Here is an 18,236-nt window from a genome sequence, read left to right as displayed (position 1 = left end):
CTTACATGAAATGTCCAGAATAGGCAAATCCATACAGACATAAAGCATATAGTTGTTGCCAGGCACTGGGACAAGGACGGATCAGGGAGTGACTGCTAATGGGCACAGAGTTTAAACTTTTTGGAGTAATGAAAATGTACTAAAATTAGATAGTAGTGGTAGCTGCATGACTCTGTCAGTACACTGAAAACCACTGAACTGTGGTATATAACGTATGTGAATTGTGTCTCAGTAAGTCTCTTATTAAAAAAAAAAAAATAGATCTTAATTCCATGCCTAATGTTACATCCTTGAGAATGCTCACCAAATTTCTACCAAGATAGCTGTCTTTCAATAAAAAACTTCCTTAAAATTCATTCAAATTAAACTGAACTTTGTAAATGGTAGAGAAACTATTATCCTTTTATAAAGGAACAGAATTTCAACATATGTATGCTCGTGTCCATCAGGCATAGTCCCTGTTCTCTAGTATTTTACTTCCCCCCAACACACAATTTAAAACAGTAACAACTGAGGCCTACAGAGGATGACAGCAAGATGAGCAGAGATGGTAGGAATGAAGACTTGGGCAGAAGTTTAAACAAATGAACTGGCCTAAGATTGGAACTATCCTAATATGGGTTAAATATGAAATCGCCTATATTGTGAGCAACTGATTCAGCAATGTCAAGAAGGGCAGTGATGCCATATTGCATGGAACCCGCATACACACATACACATACACACGAAGACAGGCAGTAACAACACAGTTACCTCGCAGTCTCAATCTCTTTCATAGGTGGGTAAATGCTAACATCTCCAAATACACGTCTGTGATAGAACCAAGTATACCTCTCTCTATATGAGAATTATGATGATAGAATTTAATGTAAGTACTTTGGTGATAAGCTTGATTATAATTATTTGAATTACTGACAATGTGTTTTTAATTGCTATGGCTTGAACTCCCAGTTGGGGAAGCTTCAGCAGGAAAAGCATCGCGCAGCCTTGCACAACACATTCCTGGCCCAGGTGGTATAGAAGGGATGAAAGGTGCGGCCGGAGGGGTGATGGGAGAGCTGACTCGAGCCCGGATCGCACTTGATGAGAGAGGACAGAGGCTAGGAGAGCTGGAGGAGAAAACTGCAGGCATGATGACCAGTGCGGAAGCATTTTCCAAACATGCACATGAGGTAAACTGCTTAATATAGGCATCTTTACACAGCAATAGCTTTAAACATTCAGGTCCCCCACGAGAAAACCCAAACAGAGATGCCACCGTAAGTAATCCTGTGTGAGAGCCAAGGTAGCTTGAATCTCATTATAAGTATTGTAATTCCCCCAGTATTTGGAAGAAAAATGTTTTTAAGTACTATAGTAATACTGCTTTACCTTAGGAGATAATTTAAAAGAAAATTATTCATTGGCTCTGATACATCGTATCTGTATTGTGCACCTGCTACTAGAAAGGTGCTTAGGTACATTACATGATTCCCTCTCAAGCAAAAAAAGGTGAGGGGCACAAGAAGCAAGAATCCACACACTACTTTTTGCTTCAATCATTAAAAATCAGCTGAGTCTTTACAGCTTGATTATTTTTTAAAAATCTTTCTCATATGCACCTTATTTCAAAAAATGAAGTTATATAAATTTTGCAATTTAGTTAGATACGCATGATTAGCTCAGTATGAACTTGCTTTGATTAGTACTTTTAAAGACTTCTAAAAGCATTTTATTGTGACTATTTTTCTTTGCAGTTAATGCTGAAATATAAGGATAAGAAATGGTACCAATTCTAAACTTCTAAAGAAGCTGTTGACTGCTTTGAGAAACCATTATTCAGGGAAACCAAATTTATTCCCAGCATCACTATTCAACTTGCTAGAAGCCAGTTTCTTCTACAAAATGTTCCATTACAGTCCATCTGAAGTTATCATAAGGGAAATTTATTAGAGACACCGTATAACCCAAAGGCTGGAAACCTGGTTAAAATCCCAAGACATGGCTGAATTTGCCTTTTCCCAGCGTGGAATGGAGCTATCATCTTGGCATGTCATTTGCTAAGGATTACATTTAGGAACTACGGGGAGTCCTGCTGATTTGAAAAAATCCTGTACAAACAAAAGCATTAATGCACTTAATGAAAAAAAATCTTTGCATGATAAATTAACATCTTAAGAGGAAAAGAAAAAAAAAACAAGCATGTTGTGACAGAAGAAAAAAAGATTTATGGTAAACTATTTTTATAAATTGGGCCACACCTGACAATTTAAAAAATCTGCATTAGAAGATATCAGTGTATTTCAAGTACATTTGCCATACCCAACCGAAAAAGAAAAGAAAACCAGAATTTTCTTCTCATCTATAATTTTCATTATACTATGACATTATTGAATTCTTATGGCAACAGTCTGATTAATGTTTCTCTCTCCATAATATTTTACATCATCATGGTTATCAGTCATAATTATTACCAGTATATTAAATCATTCCTACCACAATTATTTCCATTTCTATCATCTGCAGAACAAGTTGCTATTTTCAGTCATAAACCAGGTAGGGCTCGGTCACCTCAAAGCATTTTTTCAGTCTGGCTCGTGCTCTGTAGGGGAGTTGATGATAAGTTTGGGGAAACTAGATTATAGGAACAATGCAGTTAGCTTTGAGAACTGATTTCACACACTCTGGTTTCAGTTTCTAAAGTGATATATTTTTAAGGCTCCATTTGTATCTTTGTCTGCCAATTACACAGTATATTACTGTTCAAGCCCAGTGGGGTCTTCAATCCAAAGGTGCTCTTGCAGCCTGACACTCACAGACCAAACTGGTCATTTTCTTCAGTATGATTCAGTAAAACCTCAGTTAATGTTTTGGGAAAGGGATTCTGATTTATTTCATTTCTGACTAACAAGGGCTTTCATTAGTAAATACTTTTTGGTTCAATACTTACTATTGAAAATCTTTATAAAATTTTTGCTATCTTGGCCTTAGTCACCATCATGGACAACAGAAATACAGAGAGAGTTTAATTATACAAAAATCAATAATTTTGTCACTCACTGGGCTATAAGCCACAAACTGTCAGTAGACACCAAACACCTATTCCTTATTTAAAACTCTTTTAAAGGTGGAATAAAGAATATCCTTAATATGATAAACGTTCTCTGTCATAACTCTAACAGTGAACTACTAGAGGCTAAATGAATACATTTGCCATCATTATTTAACATGATTCTGGAAGTTAAAAGTCATAGAAAATGAATGTATGCAGATTCCAGGACCCATCCTGTAATATGTTGTTCCTTTGAAAAGAATATTTTTAAAAAATTAATGGGTCTGTCTTACTGAATTTTGATTATTCCAGGTATTACTGGATTTGCATTTGTGTTTAAGAATTCACATTTTCCTGCAGTCCAAGTTATTTTAGTAGCCCAAAATAGTATTTATTTGTGAGGGTTTTTTTAGATTTTTTTTTTATTATTAGTGGTTTTTTTTTTGAAGTGGTACTTTCTTTAAATGCTCTCAGTAATTTTGAGAAGAGCAAAGATGATAGAGTCAGAAAATGTATACCAAGAAACCATTTCTCAGAGTCCTTGGATTCTCCTAATTTCTCAAAAAAGCTTCTCCATGAATCTCACCATTCCTGAGAACAGCCTTAGAGTAACAGAACTTGGAAATACAAATATGATACATAAGATTATACAGTAAAAATATTAAACCTGAGATCAGAGTTTAGAAAACATTGGCAGCCATATTGCAGTACACTATTTGTACCATCAGTTTTAAGAACTCACTTTTCTGATTTTCTGAACAGATACTTTATCATTTCTATAGCTTAAAAAAAAACTAAAAGAGCAAAATATTATTTTAGGAACAATGAAATTCAGTCCAAAGTGGCATCAAATTCAATGACTGTCTCTGAATGCCTCAGTAAGTTTGTATTTAACTTGTTCTACATCTGGGTTTCTCAACAATGTCACTATTAATGGAAAATTCTTCGTTGTGGGACTGCCCTTTACATTGTAGGATGGTTAGCAACAACCCTGGCCTCTATCCACTAGATGCCAGTAGCAACCCCAGAATAAAATAATGTCTCCAGCCATTGCCAAAATTGCTCCCAGTTGAGAGCCACTGTTCTACATTATTTAAAGACAGATTAAATGTGACTATGTAATATATGTCTTGTATAAAATTAAATACCATACCTTAAGAAGATAAATTATTACATCCCAAATTACATGTGTGGTTCATATGCAATAAAATACTATTTTGAGAAAGCTTATATGAATCAGTGAAAAATAACAATTACAGAATATTTTAAGCATACAGAGAAAACACGAAAAAGAACAATATAGCATTTTACAGAAGTGCTTAAAACTCTGGCTCTAATGAATAGATAAAACGTTTATAATTAGCACATCAATTGGAAGTAAACAGGTGCTTCTAAATGCTTGAACGAATAAATTCTTTTAAGTCGTTTAAATATGTCTTTCAATATAATTTTTATAAACCCTTTCTTAATGTAAGGGTAACTTCATCTCCCAAACTCCTGATTAGTGGAATACAAATCAATGAGGTTTTACTGCATCAGAATTATTTTTATAATTCAAAGAGACAGCAATAACAAGAATCTAATGTGGATGTGATTTTTCTCTTTGAATATTTCCGTTCTGTTACACTGACATGTGTGCGCGCGCGCGCACGTATACACACACACACACACACACACACACACACACACCATCACAACCACCACCACAACCTTATCATCATCATCTTTGGAAAATGAGTACTGTTGATCCATGTAATTCTTTACACCTCTATTCTCTACTATTTAAATGTCTTGCCTCTATCTTGGAACACAAAAAAATACTCCTAGTAACTTGGACAATGATAGAAAAAATGACTGAGCCTTAGTAGTCATCAAAATTACATTATATCTGCTATGGGGGCATCAGAAGATAAAGTTTGAAAACCACAGCCTCTTAAGTTGACCTCATCTCCTTATGAATCCTTCAGGAGATAAGCCCTTCTTACTGTCCCACAAGAAAATGGGTCTTTGTGTTCTATTCACCAATAAGAAGCTATAAGTGTTTGTTTTCCTGGTTTTAATAATGTGAGCAATAACCCCTACCATGAAATCATCCATTAACCTTGTTGTATGGAGGGGAGGATGATTGATTTGTCATTTAATCCCCTACAAAAGCAGGACTACTGACTTTCCTTCTTATACTTGAGACTCAGACTCAGTGCCCCAATCACCATTGGGGTCATTATCTAACTTTGGAAGAATAGTGACAGAACTGAGGGAGATGTTTTCTTATACTTTAGTCACAAAGACAATTTGTCAAACCTTTTATATAGCCTTGGAGTGATTCTCAAGTTAAATCAGAATCCAGTTTTCTATTCCTCAAAGATCTTAAAGGATTATAAGAGGAAAAGGTTTACTGTTGGAGTCCCTTTTTATGTGACCCATGTGTCAAATATTAAATGTACCATCAATCTGTTATTTGTATTAAGGGATTACCAGGACTTTGAGAAAGAAAAAATAGATTATGCCCAAGGCTGGTTGAAGAAGATGAAGATGAGCTCTTTGAAATAGTTATAAAACGTTTGGCAGAAGGGAAAAATGAAGCAGGTCTAGAAAAGTAAGCTAAACATACTCTCCTTGGTTTAGGATCATTGGGACAACCCACCAGTATATATGTGTGTGATTAAGTCTGGCCCAATGGAAAGACATTAGAACTTGAACACTTTCAGAGACGGCAATGCCGAAAGGAGTCAGACACTTCTATCAGGACTTGCTGTGATTCAGGAGAAAAGTGGTAGCCTTCACAGCTTCCTCACCTATGTCCTCTATTACACCAACCCCATTACTGACTACATACTACTTCACATACACACTGATCCAGGTGCCAGAAACACTCTGGTAAGTCATGCATTCTGGATGGCTCATTCCAGGGAGTGTAGTGGTTGTGTAGCAAGTTTAGTGTACATATTTGCATACAAAATAGCCCTAAAAGGACAAAATACAGAATACTTGGGAAAGTGAGAGGAAGTGCCAGTTTGGTACAAGAGGGTTGGGGTGGGGAGGGACATGGGAGCCAGAGTTAAGTGGAAGAAATTTTGATGAGAAACCAGAGGCACAGATGGCTGCTTTTATTTATGTATTCACATAGGGAACTGAGTCTCAACCTTGGCTGTACAACAGAATCACCTAAGGAGCTTTTAAAATTCCCAGTTATATCAAAATCTCTCAGAGTGGGAACCAAACATGTGTAATTTTGAAAGCCCTCAACATGGTTCCAATGTTAGCCAACGTTGACAAACACAGCTTTACGGCCGATTAAGGAAGAAACATTTGCCTACCTTGGCTGGTATCCAAGCCCCACTTCTGATGGGTCAGGGAAGACAACATGTAAGAGATATAGTGTTGTCTGGATTGATAATTATTGTGTTGAAACCCAAAACAAATGTTCCGTGCAAATTTCTGACCAGGGAAGGCCCCATTAATTTTAAATAAGTCTGTCTTTGTGATTTTCTCCCATGTGACTTGGCCATTAATTATTCCAATTCAAACATCTAGGTTTTGATTGTCTTATAGATGTGACATCACAAGACACCAGAAGAAAAATAAGAAATTCAACAGTATGTAAAGCTAAGTGGAAACTAATTCTTAGTAATAGGATAGTGGAAATTAAAACAATCATTTACTAAATCAGGTCCAAATTTATTATTCATTCTTCATTTGGAGGAGACATAGGTACTAGGTACCTTTTCTGCATAGTTGGACAAGATCTTAGCAAGAAGGAAGAGCAGTTCCTTTTTGATTGCTGGCTTAGCTCCCAGGGCCACTTGGATTTATTTTCTTGGTTATTGGATTCATGTTTAAAGGGAGAAGAGTGTCTGTAACTCACTATCTGTGCCCTGAAAGACTGCTTTCACCTTTAAAAAGGGAGAGTCTGCCTATCCAAGGCAATAATACCTAATGAGAAAACTTGAGAGTTCTCTCCTCTCATACTGCTCCCTCTGGTATTGGCCTATGCTTCTTAACTGCAAAGCCAGAAAATATAAACTAGGTGGTGGTTATGGACAAGTGTACACAGAATCAAAATCTCTAATAACCTATAATTTTTAGTACTTAATTATGTGATGTTTTATTCTAGGAAATAAGAAACAGATGACATCATTGATGTATCTTTCTTTCATCTTCAGAACTTTTGCATCTTTTCAGAAAATGACAAATTACTATTTTTCTGTTGCACTCAGCAATTGTGACTATACTTAAAATTCTTGTAGTCTGTAGAAATATCAATAAAATTGTATATGTTTGTACATAGATGCTCTTATGTTATGATGTCATGCACTACTAAACATTTTTGCCAAGATTAAATATGGACAGAGGTAAGACCTTCATTTGCAACACTTTGAGCCATGGTTTTGCAAAGTATAATTGTTTTAAAAAGGCAGAGAGGAGGAGCATGTACAACACATTTGTTTGAAGTAAAAAACAAAAAGACTAAACATAAGTTCTCCAAACTCATAGATTTTGCTAGAGTCTATAAATCCCAAAGGGTAGAATAGCCACCCCAAATTTCCCCAAATTTCAAACTGGGGAGTTGTGTAACTTTTTTATGGAAGACTCTACAGTCAATTTTTGAGGATGTTGATTAGACCTTTGGTGAATTACAAGTAAAACTAAGTTTGGTGAGGATGCAGAATAAAAAACCGAGGCTGAGTAAGATGTATTTACAAACTGAACATTCATACCTTACTTCTTGACTTCATTAAAGCTCAGGCTTTAATCCCATTCAGGCAAAACCCATAAACCATTATGGGTTTATATCACTACATTCATTAACTTCACAACCTCCAAAAGTCCCCTAGAAAGACAGTGCTCTCTTCCCCTTCTGGCTTTCATCTGCACAATTAATTCCTCTTTAGGCACTTTTTTATATTTATCTATACTGTGGCCTTAGCTGACTAATCTTACTCTTAGTAATAATACTGTCTAATTATCTCAAGAAAATTTTCCTATTACCACAACTTCCCTCCTCATTTTGGCTCCATATAAAGATGGAAAAAAAAATCAACCAACCAACCATAGGCTAAGAAATGTTTTTCAATAAATAGTGAAAATGTAAAAACAGAAATGTAAAATCCAAATGTTGTCTTTTCTTCAGAATTTTTTTAAATGTTTATTTATTTTGAGAGAGAGAGAGCATGCACAAGTGGGTGAGGGGCAGAGAGAGAGAGAGAGAGAGAGAGAGAGAGAATCCCAAACAGGCTCTGCACCATCAGCACAGAGCCCGACACTGGGCTTGATTTTAAGAATCGTGAGATAATGACTTGAACCGAAATCAAGAGTTGGTCATTCAGTCAAATGAGCCACCCAGGCATCCCCCACCTTCAGAGTTTTCTCAAAAGTATCCTTATCTTCTTTGAAATACAATCAGTCAGGCTTCACATATATGCATTCAATATTTAAAATACTGATTTGACTTCCTTCCTCCTTTCCTTTTTTTCCATTCATTCAGTCCAAAAGTCAACCAACCTAAGTTGTTGATGACAGCCCCATGCAAGGAGTGCACAGTAGCAGGTGAGTGTGACAATCCAGAGGAAGACAGAATCAGAGTGAGGTGGCTGACATGACAGTAATGATGGCCTGTGAGAGGTAGGCACAGGACAGAAGGCAGTCCAGCAGGTGGAGATAAAGGAGGGAGCAATTAAACAAATATATTCAGGCTACAAGAGTCAGGTTTCTCAATGATGGAGAAGTACAAATAAAAGGGAATATGAGGGGTGCCTGGGTGGCTCAGTTGGTCAAGCACCTGACTTCAGCTCACGTCATGATCTCATGGTTTGTGAATTCTAACCCTGCGTTGGCCTCTGTGCTAACAGCTCAGAGCCTGAAGCCTACTTCAGATTCTGTGTCTCCTTCTCTCTCTGCCCCTTCCCGACTTGCATTTTGTCTCTTTCAAAAATAAATAAATATTAAAAAAGGGGGGGAGATGTGAAAATAAATCCTGTAGTATTGGATTAGAATTGGAACTATCAGTGAGAATTTTATGTACAAACATACATACATACCTGTGATGTAAATGTGTGTGGTGTGTGTGTGTGTGTGTGTGTGTCCTAATTCTGAACACTGAGAGAACTAGGAACATCACCCCAGGAACATTGAACACATGTAGTACTTGGAATTTGATTTCTAAACACTATTCTCTGCTAAAAGGAACTGGGGTTTTGTCAAGAGATAGCTGATTTCAAGGCTGAAACATCTTTTTATTCCAGAAAATCAAGTATTCAAAGAATGATGGGGATGTGTCAAAAGGACACAGAAGCCAACTTCAAAGGGGCCACACAGGTCAAACTGGGATAATTTGAGTATCAAAACTAATAATACTATTTGAATAAAATAGCTACCCATGTGTCCACACTGATGTTAATTAGAAGGAAAAGCTCTTCCTTACAATATAATGTCGACCAATAAATGTGATAGAATTTTAAAATTACTGTCAATCACTTTAAATTAGGGGTAACAAACCAGTGGATGCTATAACTAGTGGGTTAAAATGTAATGAAGGAACAAGATATTTACATAGTCTCAAAAGTATTTTCACAAAAACTACTTAATCATAAAGAAAAAATTAAATTTTAAACTATAGAAACCTGGATGGATATTCCAGATTCAAGGAGACTAGAGAGACATGGTAACTGGGTATAACATGTAATCTTGGATTGGACCCTTTTGCTATGAAAAACATAATTGCAGCAATTCACAAAACTCACTTGAGTGGGATTCTCAGTACTATTCTTGAAACTTTTATTTAGGTTTGAAATTACTTCAAAATAAAATTATAAAAATAAAACTATTTCAATTATGTCAAATTATTTGTGTTTCAATGACATTGTCTTCTACCTTTCATAGCAAATGGGTAGCTGCTTTATGGGTTAGAATAGTTTTCTGAACTGGTTTGGGAAGCCAACCACTATTTAAAAATTTTTTAAATGTGTTTTGGGGAGCCTGGGTGGCTCAGTTGGTTGAGTGCCTGACTTCAGCTCAGGTCATGATCTCACGGTTTGTGAGTTCGAGTCCTGTATCTGGCTCGCTGCTGTCAGCACAGAGCCCACTCTGGATCCTTTCTCTCTCTCTCTTTGCCCCTCCCCACTCGTGCTTTTTCAAAATAAACATTAAAAAAATAAAAATGTGTTTTAATTACACAAATAATACATGAATGTATATTTATAATCACACCAAATAATAAATAGACAAAAGAAAGTGAAAATTTCCCTTGGTTACCGCCTACCTTTTCCTATAACAGTTACTATTAGTTTGTTGTTTCCTTCCAAATGTTTTTCTATGCTGCAACTTGCTTGCGCATGTACCTATGTCTTAGATACCTTTCCATGTCAGTATTTATAGATATCACTCATTCTTTTTAACTTATATTATTCCATGGTGTCAATAAAGCATAATTTGTTACCATTCCTCTAATAGTAAACATTTAGATATTTTCCAATCCCTTGACACCATAAATAAGACCACAACAAACATTGTTGCACATGCATTTTGCTATCTGCAAGCAGTTCTCTAGGGAAGATACTGTGGAATTACCTCAAAGGGCATGCTTATTCAAACCTCTTAAATAAATGTTTCCAATTAAACTATTCTTCACCAGTATGTAAGAATTACTGCTTGCCTACATTTTCATCTATTCTCAATATTAATCTTATTTTTTCACAATCTAGAAGGTGAAATGGTATCTTACTCTTTTTATTAGAATTTCTCTGATTAGTGAAATTAAATATTTTTTATGTGTTTAATTAGACACACTTATTCTGTCTTCTGTGACTTGTTTGTAATTTTGACTATATTCTCTGAATAGTTCTGTTGTGGCCACCCTACAGAAGACTGAAGCCCTCTCCAGCATTTGGTTTGGATGTTGAAACTGATGCCACCACACACACCCTAAGAGTGTATGAAAACGTTTATCACTCACATAAAGATTTCTGGGGAGATCAGTAGCTCCCAAACTGGTCAAAAATAGCTTCGGAGAATAAGAAAAAAAGATGGCTTGTGGTTTTTATGTGGTTAGAAGGTGGGGCCAGGGTTTGCAGAAAGGAGTTTGCACAGTAAAGAAGAGAGCACCCAGGATTTCTGCTAAGCTTTACCCAGGTGTGGGGCAGAAGGGCAAGAGAGAGTGAGACTTAAAACTTGTCAGCAAATGGCAAAAGATGAAGCCAGACTCTTTATTATACACCACTTTTCTATTATTTGTTTTTATTACAACTCTGGAAATTAATTTAGCCTGTTTATTTTATATAGCTGATTTTTCCATGAGTGTTTCCAAAGGCCATTCAGACAATCTCTTCCTCTTCCTTTTTGCAAGACTGCCTTTTGGGTTTAAAGGAAGTCTTATGTGATCTCATGGCAAGGGAAGAAGGGTGGTGGTTCTTGTATTTCCTTGTGAGTCCTCTATCATTCATTCTAGAATAGTGGCTGGTCTGTTCCAGACACTTAAGCGCCTTTCACTGATTTGTGCTGAAGTACAATAGTGAATGTGTGGCTTCCTCTCCTGTTTGGAGAAGGGCTCTGTGGTCCTCACTTGCTAACTCAGCCTCATCCAGGCTCTGGATGCCTTTTGGGTTCTCTATCATGCCCTGGCCCTGGATTATACTGTTCTGGGTCTTGGATGTCTGTCATCCCTTTTTCATATTGAGGATTTTCTCTTAATGTAATAAAATTTTATAATTTCTTAGCTTTATGACTTTTGTACTGTGTTTTATAGGTCTTTATGTTTGTAAAATAATTCATAACTTCTTTAATTTCATAGTTTAGTTTTTACATTTAGGTTTTTAATCTATCTGGAGTTTTGAGATAAGAGATATTTTAACAAATGGATAATATATCACTATACCCCTTCTTTTGAATGACATCCTTTACCACTAATTTGAAATGATATCTTAATAATTTCCCATCTACATTAAAGTCCGCTTTCTAAATTCTTTTTTTAATGTTTGTTTTTGAGAGGGAGGGAGGGAGGGAGGGAGGGAGGGAGGGAGGGAGAGAGAGAGAGAGAGAGAGAGAGAGAGAATGGGGAAAAGACAGAGAGAGAGGAAGAGAGAAAATTCCAACCAGGCTCAGCACTGTCAGCACAGAGCCTGATGTGAGGCTTAACCTCATGAACTGAGATCATGACCTGAGCTGAAATCAAGAGCTGGATACTTAACCGACGGAGCCACCGAGGTGCCTCATGTTTTCTAAATTCGTTAGTCTGCCCTAGTAATTTAGTCTATTTCTGCATCCCTAATAAGCTGTTAAATTATTTTATCCTTATAATCTGTCCTAATATCTGATAGATATCTTTGATCTTTTTCAAGTTTGTAAGTATTGATTTTTTTTTCTCTAGTTAAGCTTTAGGATAGCACCTATCTAAAATGGAAATCCTCTTGAGACTTTCAATGGAATTACAGTAAATTTATACAAGTAATGATGTTTTCTGCTGTCATCACTTCTTCTAGAACATCTGTATCCTTTTTGTCACAACCATTTTCTTTGTTTATACTGATAATTTTGCCTTCACTAAATTTTTCAAGTTGCACATCTAGAGCATCTTGGATAGCATGAATATCAGTATTTCTAGTCAGCTATTCTATAACTCTGTGTTTAATTTGCACTTCACTTCAAGTGTTGTCATTTTTCATTTCTCTGGTGTACTTGCATCTTCATTAGCCAATTTCCTCTTTTGATTACCCTTTTTTGTAAAATGTCACACTAATTCACACTGGGAGACAAGGAGTGAACACTGCTACATACTTTACTGTCTGTACCGAAAATCAGTGACAGACATGCAGTGGCCAATCACGGACAGACTTTGAAAGAAGTGATGTAACTGGTAACTCATCATGATCATGTATTGATGTCCTATCAGTGCTATGACAAATCACCACAAACTTTCTGGCTTAAAACAACACAAACTGAAGAATGGCATCAATAAGTCAGTGACATAGATCATTCCCAAGTGTACTCCCCCTCACAAGAACAACTAACAAGTATCCATGGACAAGACACCAATGAGAAAATCCTCAAACACAGCGCTGAGACTGAAGGACCCCCTGCACCAAAGACTGAGGCCGACCACATTACAAAGGTAAAAGGAGTGGCTACATGGACCACACTGCCTCTCCTCCAGATCAGCACAGCATGACACCAAGAAGTCTCCCCTAAGCCTATGGTTTCTCCAATGGGAAAAGAGCCCATGGTGGACATCCAGCTCCCCTGGCAGCATGAGTTGCTTCTTGGCTCACTCCAGTCTTGTCTCAAGGGGATCTCAGGGGAATCTGCAGGGCTTGATCACTGGAAATCAATTTGTGACAGAGAGGGAGGGAGGGACTTATAACAACCAGCACTCAGATCTTGGCAGACCAAGGTCCTACTTATAGCACTCAAGCAGAAGTCACAAATAGCATCTATGCTCATCTGCAGAGCCAGGACAGTGGTACAGTCTGACCAGGGAACTCAGAAGGATGCAGGTTTGCCTGATTTAGGACCTTAATCAAAGAGCCTTTCCAGCCCTGAAGCCTGGTCTACCCCCTTCCCCCACCACTGTACCACTGTCCCCCACCACTACCAGGACAAGGATGCTGTGTCATAGTCCTACCCACTGTTCAATGTAGCTCCCAGCCCTGCCCAATGAGAAAGCCTGACCAGAAGAGTTAAAAGATGCATAGTCTAGCATGTTCAAGTGCAGAGTCCAGCAGGCGTATCTGATCATCCATAGAGCAAAGCCAGTGGCAACATTCTGCCAGAAAACTTGGCACAGATCACCAAGGAGCCTTGCCAGCCTTGGAGCCAATTACCCCTCTCTGCCCAATGAGGGGAGATGATTCAAAACCCCACTCATGATGAGTGTGGTTCCCAGCCTCGTGCTACCAGAAAACCTGACCTCAACTCCTGGGAGGCTACTTGGATGCAGTTCTGCTGCTCTGTTCAAGTAGAGGAGCTAATTCATAGCTTCATTCACTGCTGAGTATAGCTTGTGGACTTGCCTAACGAGATAGCTGGAATAGATCATCTGGGACACTGTTTGGAGCTGGCTCTCCAGCCCTGCCTGGGCGTGGGAGCTACTTCATAACCTTGCCCACTGCTGAGCATAGCTCCCAGCCCTGCCTGACCGGGAAGCCTGGCCTTAGCACTCGGGACACTCCATAGCCCAATCCGCAGTCCTGATTACAATAGCACTTGAGTAAAGAACCTGACCAGGAGCTCAGTAAAGAACCTGACCAGGAACTCCAGGTTCTTGAGTAAAGAACCAAGACCAGGAGACCTGACCTTGGTCTCTTCAGAACCAAGACAGTGTCCCCACTTGTCCAGGGTGCTTAGCATGCAGGTCTGTCTGATTTGATTCCTAAACAAGAACATTACCAGCCTTGGGGCATGTATGAGGTCCTGTCTGGACAGGGAAACCACTTCCTGCCCCAGCTGCTGCTGTTCCAGCTTTCACCACCACCCCACCATCTCTGACCAGAGGACCTAACAGAGTACATACAAAGCTGCAGAGCCCACACTACACCCATACTTAAAGTGGTACTTGAAAAGAAAGCACAGATTTTGGCTTTCTCCAGGTGCATAGCAAAACCAATAGCCCTGTCTGGCCAGAAATTCAGTGTACAGTCTAGCCTGATCTGGGTCCCCGAACAACGATCAGTGCAGGCCTTGGGGGACATTTTATTGACCTGCCAGGATGGTGAAGCTAATTCATGACCACACCTACTGCTGAGTAGAGTACCTAGACCCAATCATGTAGAAAACCTGAGCAGAGAACCCAGACAACTACCAAATCCATCCTATAGCCTCTTTAGAGCAGGGAACAAAACCAGTAGTCCTATCAACTGTTCTCAGCCAGCAGCATCCCCCTGCCCTTCAACCTCAAATCATAGGCAATGGCCCTCCCAAAGATAGACCCTGATAACAAGTCCTATTGGCCCAAGGACATTACCAGCGGACACGTCCAGAATACCAAACCATGTGGACTGGGAAGAACTATCACTACAAAAGGGAACCTCTAAAGTGTAGAAAATAAAACAGCTTCCTAAATGCACAGAGACCAACAGAATCAAGGATCACAAAAAATCAGGCAAATATGACGTCACTAAAGGAAACTAATGAAGCTCTAATAACTAACCATAAATAAATGGAAATCAAAGAGTTCAGAATAATCCTCTTAAAAAAGCTTAATGAGCTCCAAGAACACACAGATGACTGAACAAAACTAAAAAAACAATGCATGAACAAAACACGAAGTTCAACAAAGAAATATAAACTATCAAAAGAAAAAAATCCAGAAATTCAAGAGCTGAAAAATACAATGATTGGATGAGTAGTTCAATAGAGAGCTTCAATAACATGTATTTGAAAATGCAAAAGAAAGAATCAGTGACCTGGAAGATAAGATACTTAAAGTTGTCCACTCAGAGGAACAAGAAGAAAAAAGAGTGGAAAAGAGTGAAGAAAGCCTATGAGAATGATGGGACACAACCCATATGTCCACATTATAAGAAAACCAGAAGAAAGGAAAGGAATAGAAAATATATTTAAAGAAATAATGGCTGAAAACTTCCCAAACTTGGGAAGAGAAATGGATATTCAGATCCATGGGATCCAATGAATCCCAGATAGGTTGAGTCTCAATAGGGCTACAGTGAGACAATTATTAGTCAAAAATCAAAGGCAAAAATTTTGAAAGCAGAAAGAGAATAGACAAGTTATATACAAGGGAACACTTTTCTCAACATAAACTTTCCAGGATGGGAGACAATGGGATGATATATTCAAAGTATTGAAAGAAAAACCTGTCAAACAGCATTCTATGCCCAGCAAAGCTGTCCTTTATAAAATTAAGAAGAGATAAAGATTTTCCTGAACAAACAAAAGCTGAGGGAATTCATCACCCCCAGACCTGCCTTACAAGAAATCCTAGAGGGAGTTGAGTGGAAGTAAAAGGAAATTAATTTAACATTATAAAAACAAAAGAAGGTGGTGAAAAAGATCACTGGTAATGGTAAATGCATAGTCAAAGTTAGGTTCCATAATATGGTAATAGAAGTGCATAATTAACTTACAACTCTAGTTTAAAAGTTAAAAAAAAAAATTAAACATACTAAAAATAACCCAAAGTACAATAATCTGTTATTGGATGCAGAGTATAAAAAATACATAAAGTATAAAATTAATAACCTTAAATGGGAGGGGAAGGAGAAGTAACAGTATAAAGTTTAGGAATGCTATAGCAGCTAAGTTGTTATCACTTTAAAATAGAATGTTATAGTTTTGAGATATTTTATGTAAGCCTCATGGTAACCACAAGGGGACCTGTAGTAATTATACAAAAGAACGTGATAAAGAAATCAAAGCATAGTGATACCAGAAGATAAAAAAATAAAAATATAGCAAGATAAGAAGCAAGGAACAATATATTGATCTATAAAACAGAAAGCAATTACCAAAATGGCAATAGTTAGTCCTTACCTATTAATAGTTACATTAATGTAAATCAATTACATTTTCAGAAAAAGTTACAGAATGGCTGAATGGATAAAAAACAAGATCCAATGATATGCTGCTTCCAAGACACTCTTTAACCTTAAAGACACATACAGACTGAGAATAAAGGGATGAAAAAGGACATTTCAAGCAAATTGTTAAAAAAAAAAAAGTAGAGGTAGCTATACTTATCTCTTACTTACCCCAAATAGGCTTTAACGTAAAACTGAAAGAAGAGATGAAGGTCATTTTACATCAATAAAGGGGTCAATCCATTGAGGATATAACAATTGTAAATAAGCACCCAACAATGGAGCACCTATATAGATATAATGCAAAAACTAACAGAGCTGAAAGAAAAATAAACAGCAATACAATTGTTGGGGGTCAATACTCTGCTCGCAACAATGGATAGATAATCTGGATAGAAAATCAATCTGAAATAGTGGATTTGAGCAACACTATAAACTAAGCTAACTAAACCTAACAGACATATACAGAATATTCTATCCAACAACAGCAGAATATGCATTCTTCACAAACACAAATGGAACACTTTCTAGGATAGACCATAGGTTAGGCCACAAAACAAGTGTTAGCAAATTCAAGAAGACTGAAGTCATACCACATATCTTCTATGACCAAAATGATATGAAACTGGAAATCAATAACAGGAGAAAACTTGGAAAAATCACAAATACATGGAAATCAAAAACACTCTTATGAACAACAAGTGGATCACAGAAGAAATTAAAGGGGGAAATAAAAGTGTTATTTGAGACAAAAAATAGAAGCTAAAACTTATGGGATTCAGTGAAAGTAGTTCTAAGAGGGAAGTTCATAACAATAAATATCTATATTAAAAAACAAGAAAGATTTTAAATAGTCACCCTAACTCTATGGCTCAAGAAACTAGAAAAAGAAGAAAAAACTAAGTTCAAAGTTAGCAAAAGGAAGAAAATAATAAAGATTAGAGCAGAAATAAATGAAATAGAGAACCAAAAAAGATTTTAAAAAATTTTGACAAATCTTTACCTAGGAAAAGAGAGTAACCCACATCAACAAAATTACAAATGAAAGAGGAGACATTATAATGGATACCAAAGAAATACAAAGAATTATAAGAGGGCTACTATGAACAACTATATTCCAACAGACTGGACAATCTAGAAGAAATGGAAACATTATTAGAAACATACACCCTACCAAGAGTGAATCAGAAAGAAGCTGAATATTTGAACAGAGCAATTACTATTAAGGAGATTGAATTACTAATCAGAAACTTCCCAACAAACAAAAAGCCCAGGACCAGATGGCTTTACTGGTAAATTTTACCAAACATTTAAAGAATGCCAATCCTTAAACTCTTCCAAAAAATCAAAGGGGAGGTAACACTCCCAAACTCATTTTACGAGACCAACATAATCCTGATACTAAAGCCAGAAAAAGACACTATAAGAAAAGAAAACTACATGTCAATGTGCCTGATGAATATTGACACAAAATTCTCAATAAAATACTAGCCAAATTAATTCAACAGCACATTAAAAGGATCATTCACCATGATCAAGAGGGATTTATCCCTGGGATGTAAGGATGGTTCAATATACACAAATAAATACTGTGATATACCCCATTAACAGAATGAAAGAAAAAAATCATATAGTTATCTCAGTGAGGCAGAGAAAGCATTTAACAAAATTCAACATAT

General features: G+C 37.0%; 1 protein-coding gene across 7 annotated transcripts in view; it reads left to right on the top strand.

Moving 5' to 3' along the window:
- The window catches only part of STXBP5L (syntaxin binding protein 5L), a 403,067-nt gene extending 395,753 nt beyond the window's left edge, over positions 1-7,314 (top strand). For all 7 annotated transcript variants that reach the window (XM_086675312.1, XM_086675318.1, XM_086675315.1 and 4 more), the window contains 2 exons: positions 952-1,172; positions 1,737-7,314. In XM_086675312.1, coding sequence (XP_086531438.1) covers positions 952-1,172; positions 1,737-1,778 — 263 coding nt within the window. In that variant the 3' untranslated portion in view covers positions 1,779-7,314. The remainder of the gene's footprint in view (positions 1-951; positions 1,173-1,736) is intronic.
- The last annotated feature ends 10,922 nt before the right edge of the window (positions 7,315-18,236 follow it).

The sequence above is a fragment of the Puma concolor genome, chromosome C2, assembly GCF_028749965.1.
Source record: "Puma concolor isolate L17-30 chromosome C2, mPumCon1.1.hap2, whole genome shotgun sequence".
NCBI lineage: Eukaryota > Metazoa > Chordata > Mammalia > Carnivora > Felidae > Puma > Puma concolor.
This window is presented reverse-complemented; position numbering and strand designations above follow the sequence as displayed.